At 28.5% G+C, this 15,542-nt stretch overlaps 1 protein-coding gene across 3 annotated transcripts; it reads left to right on the top strand.

Moving 5' to 3' along the window:
- Positions 1 to 8,093: 8,093 nt before the first annotated feature.
- LOC105114682 (protein YIF1B-A-like) lies at positions 8,094 to 10,147 on the top strand. 3 transcript variants are annotated; one of them, XM_011011309.1, is made up of 5 exons: positions 8,094 to 8,177; positions 8,689 to 8,840; positions 9,130 to 9,228; positions 9,341 to 9,492; positions 9,598 to 10,147. In XM_011011309.1, the coding sequence occupies exons 2-5, from the start codon at positions 8,727 to 8,729 to the stop codon at positions 9,974 to 9,976; spliced, it is 744 nt and encodes a 247-aa protein (XP_011009611.1). In that variant the 5' UTR covers positions 8,094 to 8,177; positions 8,689 to 8,726; the 3' UTR covers positions 9,977 to 10,147. The 3 variants fall into 3 exon arrangements, with proteins under 3 accessions (XP_011009611.1, XP_011009612.1, XP_011009613.1); XM_011011310.1 differs by having other exon boundaries at positions 8,123 to 8,413; XM_011011311.1 differs by lacking the exon at positions 8,094 to 8,177 and adding an exon at positions 8,414 to 8,634 and having other exon boundaries at positions 8,671 to 8,840.
- Positions 10,148 to 15,542: the final 5,395 nt, after the last annotated feature.

Raw genomic sequence — 15,542 nt, 5'->3', positions numbered from 1 at the left:
TTGACTAAAGCTTCTATATGTCAACAAATGTAAATAATGAGAATCAATAAGCAACATTACAAGATTCATTGCACGTGGCAGTTCAACCAATTACAAAAGCATGAGCCAAATGGATCAAATAGATACCCAATAAACTGATTCAGGCTAAGCTTCGAGAATTTCTTTTGAAATGGTCAAGTATGAAGTTGAGTTTAAAGAAGAATTAAGCCTTGATTAATGTGATATAAACAAGAGATAGAGTTGTTTAACTTATACTAGAGCTTGGTTACATAACTTTCTTTTAATGGTTATAACTTTTAATTGGACCATTAGATCGAGCTAAAATTTTGTCTGAAAATTTTAAAGGCCTTGTTTTCTATAGTGTTGAATTTTTATTATTGGTTCTAGAGTTATTACCTTTTAAGTTTAATTCAGATAGTATCAGAGCTTGACTTTAAAATCAGGTTTTATCTATCTATCTTTAAACTCAGTTTTATTCATGTTTTGAGTATTGTTTTTGTTGTTAAGTTTGATTTTCTCTTAAAATTATCAAACTATGGTTTTGTTGGTGTTCTTGATTCCATCTTTACCTTAATTCCTAGTTTTCTTTGTGTTCCTGATTTTGGCTTCACTGTAATTCCTAGTTTCTTTGTGTTTTTGATTCATCTTTACCCTAATTCCTAGTTTCTTTGTGTTCTTGATTTCGACTTTATCCTAAATTTTCTAGCTTGCAGTTTCATTAAAAAAAGAAAGATTTATCTATCAAACTAGTTCTCTAACAACACACACACACACATATATGTTATTTATTTTCCAGTGAAATTCATAAAAAGAAAGAAAAGAGAAAAGAGAAAAGAGAAAAGAAAAAAGAAAAAAGAAAAAAGAAATCACAAATCATAGTTGTGAAAATCAATTTATTGTTAGGATTGTGGATTTGAAATCAGTTTGAATTGAAAATGTCAAGTTGATTGAAACTATATTGATTTCAAGTTCTTAAATTCCTTTCAATTAGCAATTAGTTTGTTTGGATTTATTCTAAATTATATTCAGATTATTATTGAATTTAGGTTTGTTCGTTAAGTTTTCCTTATTCCTAGTTTCATTATCATTTTTTTAATTGTTATGTCTTTTGAAATCCTTTAGTTGAACATTATAATCTAAATTTTTTTTATTGCTTTTGTTCAATTCCTTTAAAAATTAAAGAGAGGAGTTGATAGGAGTAAAAAGGAAAAAATGTGAGACGCTAAATTACAAGTAAAGAACTAGTAAAGTGACACATCTTTGATAGTAAACATTAAAGGAGTGTGTGAGGATTATTTACTAGCATTTTTTTTTCATATTTGAAGATGCCTTCTAAAGTCGCATCATCACCTATGAAGAGAAAGAGAACAATTATTTTGTTTTGCAAGTCATGTAAAAATAATTTAAGATGATGAATGTGTTGTTCGATGAGGTAAAGGATTGAATGGATAGATATAATATCATGATTGCTAGTTCATAAAAGAGATCCTAAATGGTTCTTAATGCTAAAAGACTAGAAAAATATGATATCACACTTATATATGAGTTTGTTGATGTGAATAAAGATAGTGATTTAGATGAATTTGATCAAGCTTCATTTGACAAAAAAGATATAACTTGGCAACATGGTACTTTCGGTGATATGAGGTTTTGACATTTTAAGGATTCTAGCTATAAAGGATTTATAAGAGATATTGGGTTTTTTGATAGTTTGGATAGAAATCTCGAGAGTATTAATATGAAGATTCTTGCTTTTCAAGGGAAAAATGATCTAGAAGCTTACTTAGAGTGAGAAAAAAAAGTGGAGTTCATTTTTTTTATTATCACAACTACTTGGATTAGAAAAAAGATAAAATTAGTTGTGATTGAATTTATTGATTATGCTATTATTTTGTGGGAACAACTTAGTAAGAGACGAAGTCATTATAAGCCTATTAATACTTCGGACTAGATGATGGCAATAATAAGAAGAAGATTTGTTTTTAATCACTATTATTAAGATTTGTATCATAAATTGAAAAGCTTAACTTAAGGTTATAAAAGTGTAGAGGATCATTATAAAGAGATAGATGTAACTATGATTCAAGTTAATGTATATGAGAATAAATAAGCTACCATGGCTAGATTTTTGAATGGTTTGAACTATGGGATAATGAATGTTGTGGAGTTACAACACTATGTAAACTTAGAAGATATGGTGCATATGGATATAAAGGTAAAGTGATAGCTTAAAAGAAAAGGTAGTTCATGACAAGTTTAAAATTTTGATTCCTTTTCATCATGGAGGTTGAATTAAAAGAATGATGAGGATGCCCAAATAAAGTTGAATGTGAGTAGTAAAACAGAGACAACAAGGGTCAATAAATAATTCCCTGCTAATATTTAAATTAGATATGATTCTCGATCACCTCATAATTATGATCTTAAATTTTTTTGCTATTTAGGAGTAGGTGATATAACATCACAATGTCTAAATAAAAAAACGATGATTTTGCATGATAATAAATAGGTTGAAAATGAAAATGACAATAATTATGAAAATATGTCACCATTTGAGGATAATAGTGATAATGATGTAGAGTATCTCGTAGAGGGTGAGTCACTTGTGGTTAGGTATGCATTAAGTGTTCAAGTCTAAAAGGATGATTTGGAGCAGTGAAGAGACAATATTTCTCATACGAGATGTCACATCAATAATAAGATATGTAGAATAATTATAATAAAGGAATTTATATTAATACAACTAATAATACTCCTATATAAAAGTTAAATTTTCCTACAACAAAACATTGTACATCATATAAGATGCATTGGTTGAATGAATATAGGGAAATAAATGTGAATAAACAAGTTCTAATTTCTTTTCCAATTAAAAGGTATAATGATGATGTATTGTGTGATTGTCATATGGGTCATATACTATTAGGTAGGTTATGGAAATTTGATTGGAAGGTTATTCATAGCAAGTTCAAGAATAACATTTTATTTATAAAAGATGAAAAATCCATCTTCATTGTATTGTCAACATGAAGACAAGTGTATAAAGAACAGTGGAAATGAAAAAGAGAGAATAAGATCGAGATGAGTGAAAAGAGAGATTCAACTAAGGGGAGTGAAAAAAAAAAACAATTGGCCAAGAATAGTGAGAGAAGAGAAAAAGAAAAATTGGATGAGAGGAATGGAAAAAAAAAAAATAGAGTACTAAAAGAAGAGACAAAAGAGAGGGGCTATTTGAAAAGAAAGGAAATGAGAGTTTTGAGGGAAAAATAAATAGGCATAAGAGTTTTTATGCAAAAGAGTGATATGAAGGGTACCTTTTATATTAATGAGCTTATATTTATACCTTTTATATAAAAGACATGTTTTAACACTAACAATTTTGGTTATTCTCTTCCTAGCATTGTTGTTTCTTTGTTACAATTATATGAAGATGTATTCCTCGATGATTTCTTAATGTTTTACTACCAATAAGAGAAATAAAACATCAAATTGATCTTGTACTTGGAGTTGTAATTTTTAACCGACTAACCTATAAAAGTAATCCATAAAAGACAAAGGAGCTTCAATGACAAGTTGAGGAGCTGATGTTTAAGGATTACTTGAGAGAAAGCATAAGTCCATGTGTGGTACCAGTGCTTATTATGCTAAAAAGGGATGTGTCTTAAAGGATGTGTGTGGATTACTGAGTTATCAGCAATATTACGTTAAAGTATCGAGATCCAATTTCTAGGCTAGATAACATGTTAGATAAATTACATGGTTTATTTATCTTTGTGAAAATTAATTTGAAAAATAAATATTATCAAATTAGAGTGAAAGAAGGAGATGAATAAAAACTATTTTTAAGACTAAATATGAGTTATATAATGGTTGAGTATGCCACTTGGTCTCACTAATATATAACTCATTTATAAGATTAGTGAATCATGTTTTGCATGTATTTATAAACAGATTTTTTATATAATACCTTAGTATACAATGAAGCTTAAAGGAGCATATCAATCATTTACATTGTGTGCTTGGTAATTTGAGAATGAGAAATTATATGCCAACTTAAAAAGTGTACCTTTTTGCATGAATTAAGTTGTTTTTCATGGCTAAGTCAGTGGAAAAGGTATAGAAATGTTGAAGAAACTTTAAAAGAGTGTTCGACAAAAAAAAAAAAACAATATGTGTATAAAGCTTACAAAAACTACATACATTTTGGGTATATATAAGTAATAAAAGATTCTTAGCTCATAAATGATCTAAGTTGCATCTTGGAGGGGATGATCTACTCCAAGTCTTTTAATGGATTAATGAAATGAAATTGGAACTTGCAAATGAGTATAATATTAGTGCTATATTTAATATTTCTAATCTTATCCTTTTGATGCAGTGATGATTTAATATCAAATTCTTTAAAGAGAGAGGGAGTGATGAGAACCAGTAAGTAAAACCACATGATTCATTGCATATGCTAATTGGATCAATTACAAGGACAATTGCTTAGAGGATTAAAAAGGCATGAAACATAAAGTTGAGTTCAAAGGAGGATTAAGCTTTGATTAATGTGATATAAGCAAGAAATTAGTCTACTTAACATGTATTGTAGTTTGACTATCTCACTTTATGTTAAGGGTCATAATGTTTAATCTAACCGCTTTATTTTATATAGGGTTAAACATTTCAAAGCAATTAGACATTGAAAAGGTCTCCCAATAAGTCCTAGAAGTTGTTATATGGGTTGCGCTTTATTTATTAAGACTTGGACTTTGTTATTTTATTTTAAAAGTCATTTAAACTAGTTTATTATATCTAAAAATAATATTGGAGATGATTTCTCTTACTTGTGATTCTTCATTAAACTACTCATAACTTATCAAAGATTTTTTCTTTGTGCATTCAACTCTCATACCTTTGGTTCTCGGTTTGTTATAATCAACAAATTAGAGTTTTCATCTAATAATTGTTGTTTTTTGGTTCAAGTCATCAATGAGTTCGATTTTTTTCAACTTGATTATAGGTTTTTTAGGTTAGGATTCAATCTTAATTATATGTTTTTAGGTTCTTAACCTTCATGTTTGAATTAATAAACACTATTAAAATGCTATTTTGTACCAATTCAAGAATATGAAAAATCGACTTTGATTAAGACACCTGATGTTGTTCCATGAGCCATAAAAGTTTTATTTATTTATTTATATAGTGATATTTTTTATATATAATAAGAGAAATAATTTAAATTTTATTTAAACAAAATAATTTTCTAATATAAATTCTAACATTTTTTATAAGAAATATACCTAGATAAAAATATTTTAAATTAATTCAGGTTAACTCGTTAAATCTATAGCCTAAATTATAAACCCTTACTAGGTTTAATAACTAAAAAACATAAGAGAAGTTCTTAATCAAAATTTAAATAAATTAATTAATGCAACCTAAAAAATACATAAAAAAAGAGAAGGAGAGTTTAAATTAAAATTTTAAAGAAAAAACTAATAAAAAGGTTAGGGATTTTAGGCTTAGCAAGAAACCCAAAAGCCTAGATATGTTTGGGCCTAAAAACCCAGAATGTTGATTTCTTCCTTTTCTTTATATTTATTTTTATTTAAAAAAATAAAAAAATTATCTAGTATAGCATAAGATGTATTTTTTAGAAACCTAATTTTTAATCACAATAGTGGTTGAAAAATCAGGATCCAGTTTTTTAATCCTAAAAACTTATTTTGAACTAAATTTTCACCTAAAAAAACACTTTAAATGTTTTTTTTTTTAAATCCAATTATTATCATAAACTTGGAAAAAAATAGTCTCAAAATCAACCCAATTTTGAAAATTTTAGAGCCTCGATTTATTATTTTAGGCAAGATAAATGCCAAAACCCCTGATTTACTATTCTTGATTAAGGACTTTTGTCTATTATAAGATTTTTCATTTATATTTACGTTCAAATTTTATATTTTTTATATGAAATGCTGTCTTTTTTTTTTTCCAGAGAACTTATCCTTTTTGGTTAATTGATTCTAACAAAAATTAATTAAAAAATCAAAACAATTTAAAGGTAAAATGAAAATAAAGAAGAGTTTGCGTATAAAGTTAATATTACTCCAAAATATTAGCCAAAACTAATATATTTTGCAAAGAAACTTCAAAGTCCCTACAATCAGGCCGAGTCAGCTTAATTTAAAAATAGAAAAACTCAAATGTGAGGTTGAAACCACTTATTTTGCAAGAACAAATGTACGATTGAGAATTTTTCTAGGAAATATTTTTGCCGACTCAGCTTAAAACAGATGTTATAATGCCCAACACACACCAAGTCATTCGATAATTCACCACAAATAAATAAATTGATTGCACAAATTCATATATATTTTTGACACATTTTTTTTTTTTAATATTTATAATTTTTCTTTATAAAAATCTGTTGTGTTTCTAATATCATACCCACAACATAAACAATAAAACAAAATTATTTGAAAGTTTGTATGAATATTAAATAAATCTAAAGTTGTTTAAAAATTTATTATCAGAAAATCCTAATCTATTTTAACTTTGAATATTTTTTTTAAAAGTTGTGCCGTTATAAACCATAAGTCTTTTAATTATTCAATTTCCAACAATAATTCACATAAGTAAAAAATATTTTTAATCTCTATTTAAAACAGATAGATTGTTATATTTAGAATGCTAACTTTAATTTTGTATTTATGTAATTTTTTTATTTAACAGACAACTACTAAAAAATAAGAGGCATGTCTTATTATTTAGTGGAAAATCTAAAAAATTCTATAAATTGATAAAATATTAATTTGTCTCCTAAATAAATTCATATATTAATTTAGGATAATTTTAGAAATTAACTCAATTAAATATTTACTTGAGTTTTCTAGGTTTAGAAATATAAACCCTTTATTAATTATATTGTAATCTTTAATTTCTAAAATATATTTTAATCAAGTCATACTTAATTAAATCATCTCAATTTAATTTTTTACTAATAATTTTTATTGTGAGTGACCTATTAGGTTCTTAAAATATTGACACAAATATAAATTATAACTATAATTAAATAGAATTAAATAAATTAATTTATTTTTGAAGATAAGGTGCATCATTTAACAATATGTCATGATCCATCAAATATTAAAAAAGTCACTAGTAAATTGACTTAACTTTTCGGTGACTAGTTTTTTAGTGTAATTAATATTTTTTATTAATAATATTCTAATTTAATATTAAAGCATAGAGTATGTCTACCATGTTAAATCATGTTTATTTATTACATGATAGTTATTAATCGTTTGAGTAAATTTGTAATTCTTTTTAAATCTCATTTTATCTTAGCCAAAGATTTCTTAGTTAATACTATTTGAAAATATATAGAATTTTTTTTTTAATTTATCTAGGGTGATAAATCATCTATTGACTACTTAAGTACTTTCATATAATTCATATTATGTCCATCGTCTACCTATTTATTACCTCGATTAAAATAACATATAACATTATTAAAACATAACATTTTCTATAAAGATAACTTAGTGATTTTAAGTCTAAGGATCATTTACACAATCGTTATATAAGCTTTTTCATAAATATAGATGATCTCTCTATATAAAATTCTCATATGGGTCAGTTTAGTGTACATATCTTATGACGAACACTTGTATATTAGTTTTAGATCTTAACTTACGAGAATAACTATTTTTTTTCATTAAGAAAAAAAACATAATATATATCAGTCTTTGCAATTGTAATGAATATTCAATATTGAAGAGGGTATCAACCAAAAATATTTTAGAAATAATATTTTAATGCAATAAAAATCTCATAATTATAACAACTTTATAATTTTCTTTACAAAATATTTTTGATCCATGAATTTTATTTTTACTCTAGATTTATTAATCTAATATTATATAAATATTTAAAATAAATTAAATTTTTATTATATATATATATTTATATAATAATATCACGTATAATAATATATATAGCATATTAAGCTAATAAAATCCTATTGTGATTTTTTACAAACAAGAACAAAAAAGGAAAAAAGAAATAAATAAAAACGCAACGTTTCCATTAGAGGCAAGAATAAAGGAGCTCTCCGCGCGACCTTAGCCATTGCATTTCACAGATTGAGCAATACAGAAAGTGAAAAAAGAAATTTAGCAACAAAGCTTCAGGTCCTCTCTCTTATTCCTTTCCACCTTTCACACTTTCTATTTCACATTCGTTCTATTAATTTACCACACCCAAAACTAAGATCCAAACGTTCTCCATTTTTACGGGAATGTAAGGAAAATACAATGAGTATTCATGATCATGGGCTGAACCAAGGAATCTCGAAAAGCGTTGACATATGTTAGAATTAATTCTTGCTAATGTTAGATCAGAATCAAGATATTACCCCCTTTTACAGGTTCAATCAGATTTTCATTCTTGTACTACTGGGCTGTAGCATGATGGAGATCGAAAACTAGAGTTGAGAATGCAGGCTGTTTTACTGTGTCCTGTCTCAATAAGCCAATTTAGAACGATGGCATGAGACAGATAAACAAGTTATAGTTGCTTGATTGAGTTGTTTTTATTTATTTATTTATCTCGTTTAAGTCCTAACGAAATCTACAATACTTAAAGAACATTTATTGTTTCTCGCAGTGACATATGAGAAGTAACATTTCTTGTTTCTCGCAGTGACATATGAGAAGTAGGATTTTAGGGTGGAGGTGAAAATGAATCCCAAATCCATTCCATTTTCAGCAGCTGGTTCAGGGCTCATTAGAGGGGGATTGGGTGCTTACGGAGAGAAAATTTTTGGGTCAGGCTCTGAGTATGTACAAAGCAATGTGAGTACTTTTATCCCTGTGGATATATTGCTAGCTAGATAGGTTGGCGTAGCAAACAGAGAATTGCAAAGCTCAATAGTTCAGATGACTCTTTCATGTAATGACCCGAGTATTCTTGTTTTTTTTATCAGATTGAATTACAGCACATTAGACATCTATAACTGATTAACTTCTGTAAGAATATTTATTTTCGTAAGGTTAATGAATGTGATATCAGTACTTGGTAAGAAAACATTGCTGGGCATCAACAATTGAATGTGTTTCTTATGATTTTATTGTCGATGAGCAGATAAGCAAGTGCTTCTCTTACCCTCAATATTACTTCCAAGTGAATGGCCATTATGTCAGGAACAAATTGAAGATTGTTCTTCTTCCTTTTCTAAACAGGGTAAGTGAAATAACATAAATGCATTAAGGTTAAGAAAAACAAACATGTAAGATTGTAAGTAGTTGGTTCACTTGAGAAACTGTAATGTAGTTCTCTCTTATCTTCTTTCTAGGGCCACTGGACAAGAATAACTGAGCCAGTTGGAGGCAGGCTATCCTATAAACCTCCAATTAATGACATAAATGCTCCAGATTTATACATTCCTTGCATGGCATTTGCTACCTACTTGGTTCTTTCTGGCATCTCATTGGGCCTTTCTGGGAAGTAAGTGTAGGAACTTTGATGTAACCAAGCTTCCTAAACAGCTCTCTAACAACAATTTATTCCTGTCCGAATATGATCATATTCGCAATTCCAATTTTATGCCAGGTTTTCACCAGAGGCCTTAAATTGGCAGTTTGTTAAAGGAATGATAGGCTGGTTTTCCGAAGTGATGCTGCTGAAAGTTTCAATTCTTTCACTGGGAGGTGGGGAGGCACCTCTGTTGGACATGGTAGCATATGCTGGGTATACATTCACAGGGATGTGTGTTGCTGTGCTGGGGAGGATCACTTTGGGCTATACATACTATTTGATAATTTTGTGGACATGTCTTTGCATGGGTATATTTTTGATCAAGACTATGAAGCGAACTCTGTTATCCGAGGTTAGGAGTTATGACTCAAGCAAGCATCAGTACCTCTTGCTCTGCACTGCTTTGACCCAGTTCCCACTGATGTTTTGCCTCAGCAACACTTCAGGAACTTAGCTTTTCTGATGGCTCTCCTGGAAATATGCATCTGGTTTTATAAGGGTGCCCTTTATTTTCTCTCTTGCATCAAATATTCTGTTGGCTTTCTGTTTCAGAAAAGTACGCGAGTTATACCACCTTTTTTGGTGAACCTGATCAAATTCATTTTCTTTGACATCTGGTTTCGGGCGGGGTAAGAAAAAAAACTGATAAATCAAAAAAATCAAAAAAACTAGAAAAAAATAACTGAAAAAATCGAATTGAAAAAAAATTGAATTAACCGATTAAAAAAATCATAAAAAAATTTCGGTTCGGTTCAGTTTTGGTTTTCAAAGTCTAAAACCAATTGAACCGAACCGGTTCAACTATTCCAACATTTAAAAAAAAAACAAAGTATAAAAAAACAAAAACCCTAGACTTAAAGTGGAGTTGACGCCCCCCCTCCCTTTTTTTTTTTTTTCACTCTGCCTCTCGTCATCTTTTCTTATCCCCCTTCCCTTTTCCGTACTTCTCATTATCTTCTCACAACCCCCTCCCTTTTCTTTTTTTTTTCTCCTTGCCTCTCATCATTTTTTTTAGCCCCTCTCCCTTTTCTTTTTTTTTTCCATGTCATTCATCTCTAGTAGCCTCTCCTTCTTTTTCCTTTATCTCTCATCTCATTTTTTTAAGTTCACCTCTGCATTAATATTTATTTTAATTAAACTATATGGACAAATAAAAAAAAAATGATTTTTTGATAATTAAAATTTTAACTCCATTTTAAGTTCATCTCTGTAGTCTGCATCTTGTGGGTTTTTATTTTTTTATTATTATGTTATAATTTTTTTATAGTTTGTGGACATATTTGTCTATGTTCTTGAACAATAGAAACTAAGATTTGCTTGTAATTTATGTACACTGGGCATCGATATTTGCTTGTAGTTGGAGTTTGTGAGCACTAGGCATCGAAATTTTTTTTTCGGTTTTACCGGTTTTTGAATAACAAAAACTGAACCGAACCGAACCAAAACCAGTCGGTTTGAACTAGTTTCGGTTCGGTTTCAGTTTTAAAATTTTAAAATTAATAATATCAATTTAATTTATTTTTTAATATAAAAATCAAACCAAACAAAAAATAATCACCCTAGTTTTCGAGATCAAGTGCACCGAAGATCTCTCTTCTGTTTATTCTTCATTATTTTTCTAGTCTCTTGTAAAATTTACAGACTTGAAAGGTGAATAATCATTCCTTCGCCACTCCCAAGTACAGTGAAAATGTAGAAATGACTACCAAGTAAATAAATAGCTAAAATAGGTATTTATTTAGCTGTTCTGTTGAAATATAAAAAATTAAAAAATTAAAATTAAAATATATTTATCTAGCTAGTGGGTTGAAGTTGCTGTAACATAGGTGCAATCTCTCAATTGGCATTGCCAAGATGGGAAGTGGTGACACTTACATACACTGTCAAAATGGATTCAGGGTAGGATTGATAAAAAGGGTTGGGATTGATTATTTTTTTTATTTGACAAAAAAGAATAATAATCCGAACTAAGGATTGAAAATACTTAATTGCCTACACATTCTCTCAACTTGGCATTGCCAAGATTGTAAATGGTGGCATTTACAATAATCCAAGGGAACACGAAAGGCAAAGATAATTATCACCGTCGTTGTTTATTGTTAAACATGGCTGTCCCTGACGTGTTGATTCAATGACATATCAGGGACAGCCATGTTTTTTAAATTAAATTTCGCTTGTACGCACAAACTTCGAAGACATAATTGCACACGTTTTTTGAGCAAGCAACTTCAATTTATGGTTCCTTTTTAATTGTTGATAATTAACAAGGCAAAAGGGTTAGGCCAATCGTAAGTTTCTAGTACTAATAGAACACTTTCAAGATAATAGCAATGATCGGCTGCTTTTATTAATGGATAACCCTATGGTAAGCACAATGGTGGACTTTTTCTAATCCAAATTATCAGCACTGACAATTATCATAGAGTATCTTATCCATGAGCATTTACAGGTGTTTCACTTCTCACTCATTCGATGATCAAGTTATATAGAAAAAAAATAAAATAAAAAAAGGAAGAGGAAGGGTGTGGGAGAAGAAATATTTTCTATTTATGAGTTTTGAAAAACAAACCATATTCTTTACATAGACATATGATATGGCTTTATTGTTCTAGAAAGTAAAAAGATATTTTAATTATAGTTACACATTATTTTATACAATATATTTATTAAAATGCATTATCATTAGTGTTTTCTACTGAACTTTTTTCCAAATCGATTTGAACATTCATCAATTCAAATCGAGATAAATCATCTAAATCTAAATAAGACATGACTAGGGTAATTCTAAGATACATACATTCATATATATATATATATATATATATATATATAATTTTATCTAAAAACTATTATTTCATCCTTTTTGTAATTTTTTTATTTAAAATGATATTATTTCAATTTTTTTAAAAAGCCCACTAAAACAATATTATTTTAAAATTGACTCGTGTTGATTTGATGACCGAGAGATTAACTTAGTAATCTAATGACCTAGGCCTATAACTAGTTTAACAATTATGATCATGACTATAAAAGAGGATGCATTGAGGACTGAAATTTTAGAACCATAAACTACAATTACTATAGGAATTGTTTGACTTTGGCTTATTGAGATGGAAGATCAATGTAAAGATTAAACAATGATAACAATAAATGTCAAGGTTAGAGGATCTACTAATGGTATTTTAAACAAATATAATATAAACTCTTATTACTCAAATGAAAACTACACACAAAGAAGGTTCCAATTAGATTATAAATTATTAACATGATTACATTAATTATCTTATTTGAATAATGCTAATACTTGTAAATGTTGTCAGGTATTCATGATTGTAACTTATGTTTATAACAAATCAAGTTCCTTTCACAGTACAAGTGTCGGTTATACCATACAATTTGTTCTATGAAAGTGTCGAGTATTTGCTGTGCTATGAAAGTGCCAAGCATTTGTTATACCAAGTGTTATACAACATAAATCTAGATTAGTCATTTAACAAGCAAAGTATTAAAAATTGAATAAGATAACAAGTACAAAACATGTTAATATCAAACATTAAGGTCCATGTTGAGTTTACACTATACTTATTCTTACACCATTAGTTTAACCTTTTCACCTTGACATAATAAACTTAGCTAAACATAATAAAAGAGAGAAATATAAATAAACAAGATAAGAATATAAATAAGATAAAAGTTAACTAAGTAAAGGAAAGTAAATGAAAGGCATAAACAAGATATTAATGAAAGTAAAACATAAACATTGCAAAAAATACAAAGAGAGAAAACAAGAGCATGATAGATACCTAAATGCATGGCAAATGCCCTCTTTTATAGGCTAAAATTGAGAACTATTGATTTGATGACTAATTGATAAGTGGGTGGCCAACTCTTGACTGTGTGACAATCCTTATCTTCTCTTCTCTACTCAAAACGTCATTGATAACGTCAGAATTGGAACCACTTGAAAACATAAAAGTTCTAGAAAAATTGTCTCAACTTTTCAAGGAAAAAAATGAGGTCATTTAGACTTCTAGAGCTCAAGATATGGGCTGAAAACATAAAAGTGTCTGGGCTGCAGGACAGATTCAGACTTTTTTGTTATTGTTATAATTTGGATATGAAAACAGCCTTATAAAAACCAAACCTCACATGAAAGTTGTAGGCATATGTCTTACCTTTCCATCTATATAAAGTAGACCTAAATCCAAGATCTACAGCTCTAGATATGATCCAATTACCGAACAGTATTCCAGTTTGGACTGCACCAGCATCTCTTTTCTAAGTTTGGCCATTTCTTTGTCCTTTTAATTTCAATACTTCAACTTATCAATCAATCCTTTAATATATATCAGATACATCTCAAGAGTCAATAAAATTCCTCCTTACTCTGTCATCTTAGTAATAATAGTTTGCAAATGGTTGAGAAATAAAAAACACAGTTAGCTTTTTTTTTTTAATATTAACTACTATCTCTCTTCCCAACCAAAACAAGACATTGTCCGCAATATCCTAAAATAGAAAGATAGAGTATAAAAGACATCATTTGAAATACTGAACACTGACAAACTTGAAACATACTTAAATAAATATAAGAAACAACAAAACACAAAATAATATACTATTAAGAAAACTAAAAGACACAAGGATTCAGAAACAAAGGCTCAAATCCAATTTAAACTTTTTACAACTTTTCTTAATTGACCAATTTATACGACTCATGGAGGGATCAATTACAGGAGTGAAAGATTATAGTTGGTCAATCAATTATTCAGTAGCAGCAGCAAAAATTATGATTTGTCATGTCAAAGATGTTAGAAATTCCTGTTGACACGATCAAAAGATTGATGTTTTCTCCCAAGTGCAGGAGTGTCGAAGTAATAAATAACCCGACAACACTAGGGTCGAACTACAAGAAGGTTAATTGTGTAAATTATAGATAACAATAATACAACAACAATAATAATAATAACAATAACAATAACAATAATAATAATAACAGCAGTTGTAGCAGTAACAGTAATAATAATAGTAATAGCAAAAAAGAAGAAGAAAAAGAAGAAGTTGATGAGAACTATGAGATGAAAGATTAACGTAAGGATTAAACAATGATAACAACAAATGTCAAAGTTAAAGGATCCACTAATGGTATGTCAAATAAGTATAGTATAAACACTTATTATTCAATTAGAAACTACACACAAAGGAGGTTCCAATCAGATTATAAATTGTTAACATGATTATATTAGTACTTAAAAGTGCATTTTCATCAAGGTTTCATGTCATCATTTTGCACTTGAAGCATCAAAAACTCTTTAACTAGACCATGATTTATAATAACATATATAATAATATAAAATATCTTTAATTTATGGTACATGTCCATCTTAAATGCAGGCTTATCACATATATGAAAGAATTGATTGATGCGTTTAAGAACTGAAATTGAAAGGACAAAAAGATGACTAAACTTGGAAAATAGAGGCTGGTGCAGTCTAAATCAGAACACTGTTTGATACTTGAGTCATATCTGGAGCTGTAGATCTCAAATTTAGGTCTACTTTATATGGATAGAAAGGTAAAACATAGACCTATAACTTTTATGTAGAGGTTCGGTTTTAAAAAAGACTGTTTTCAAGTCTAAATTATAGTAGTAATGAAGAAGCCTGAATCTATTCTGCAACCCAGACACTGTTTAGTTTTTAGCCCATATTCAGAGTTCTAGAAGTCTAAATGACCTCAATTTTTTTTTAGAAAGCTAAGATGATCTCCTACAACTTTCATGTTTCAAGTGGTTTAAATTTTGACGTTATCAATGACGTTTTGGGCAGATAAGAGAAGATAAAGATTATCACTAAGTTAAAAATTAACCATTCACTCAGTAATTAGTCATCAAATCAATAATTTTTAATTTTGGCCTATAAAAGGAGGCATTTGCCATGCATTTAGGCATCTTGGTTTCCAGATCAAGATCATGCTCTTCCTTTCTCTCTTTGTATTTTTTGTAATGTTTATGCTTTACT

The sequence above is a fragment of the Populus euphratica genome, unplaced genomic scaffold, assembly GCF_000495115.2.
Source record: "Populus euphratica unplaced genomic scaffold, PopEup_1.0 scaffold565.1, whole genome shotgun sequence".
In the NCBI taxonomy this organism is placed as follows: Eukaryota; Viridiplantae; Streptophyta; class Magnoliopsida; order Malpighiales; family Salicaceae; genus Populus; species Populus euphratica.
This window is presented reverse-complemented; position numbering and strand designations above follow the sequence as displayed.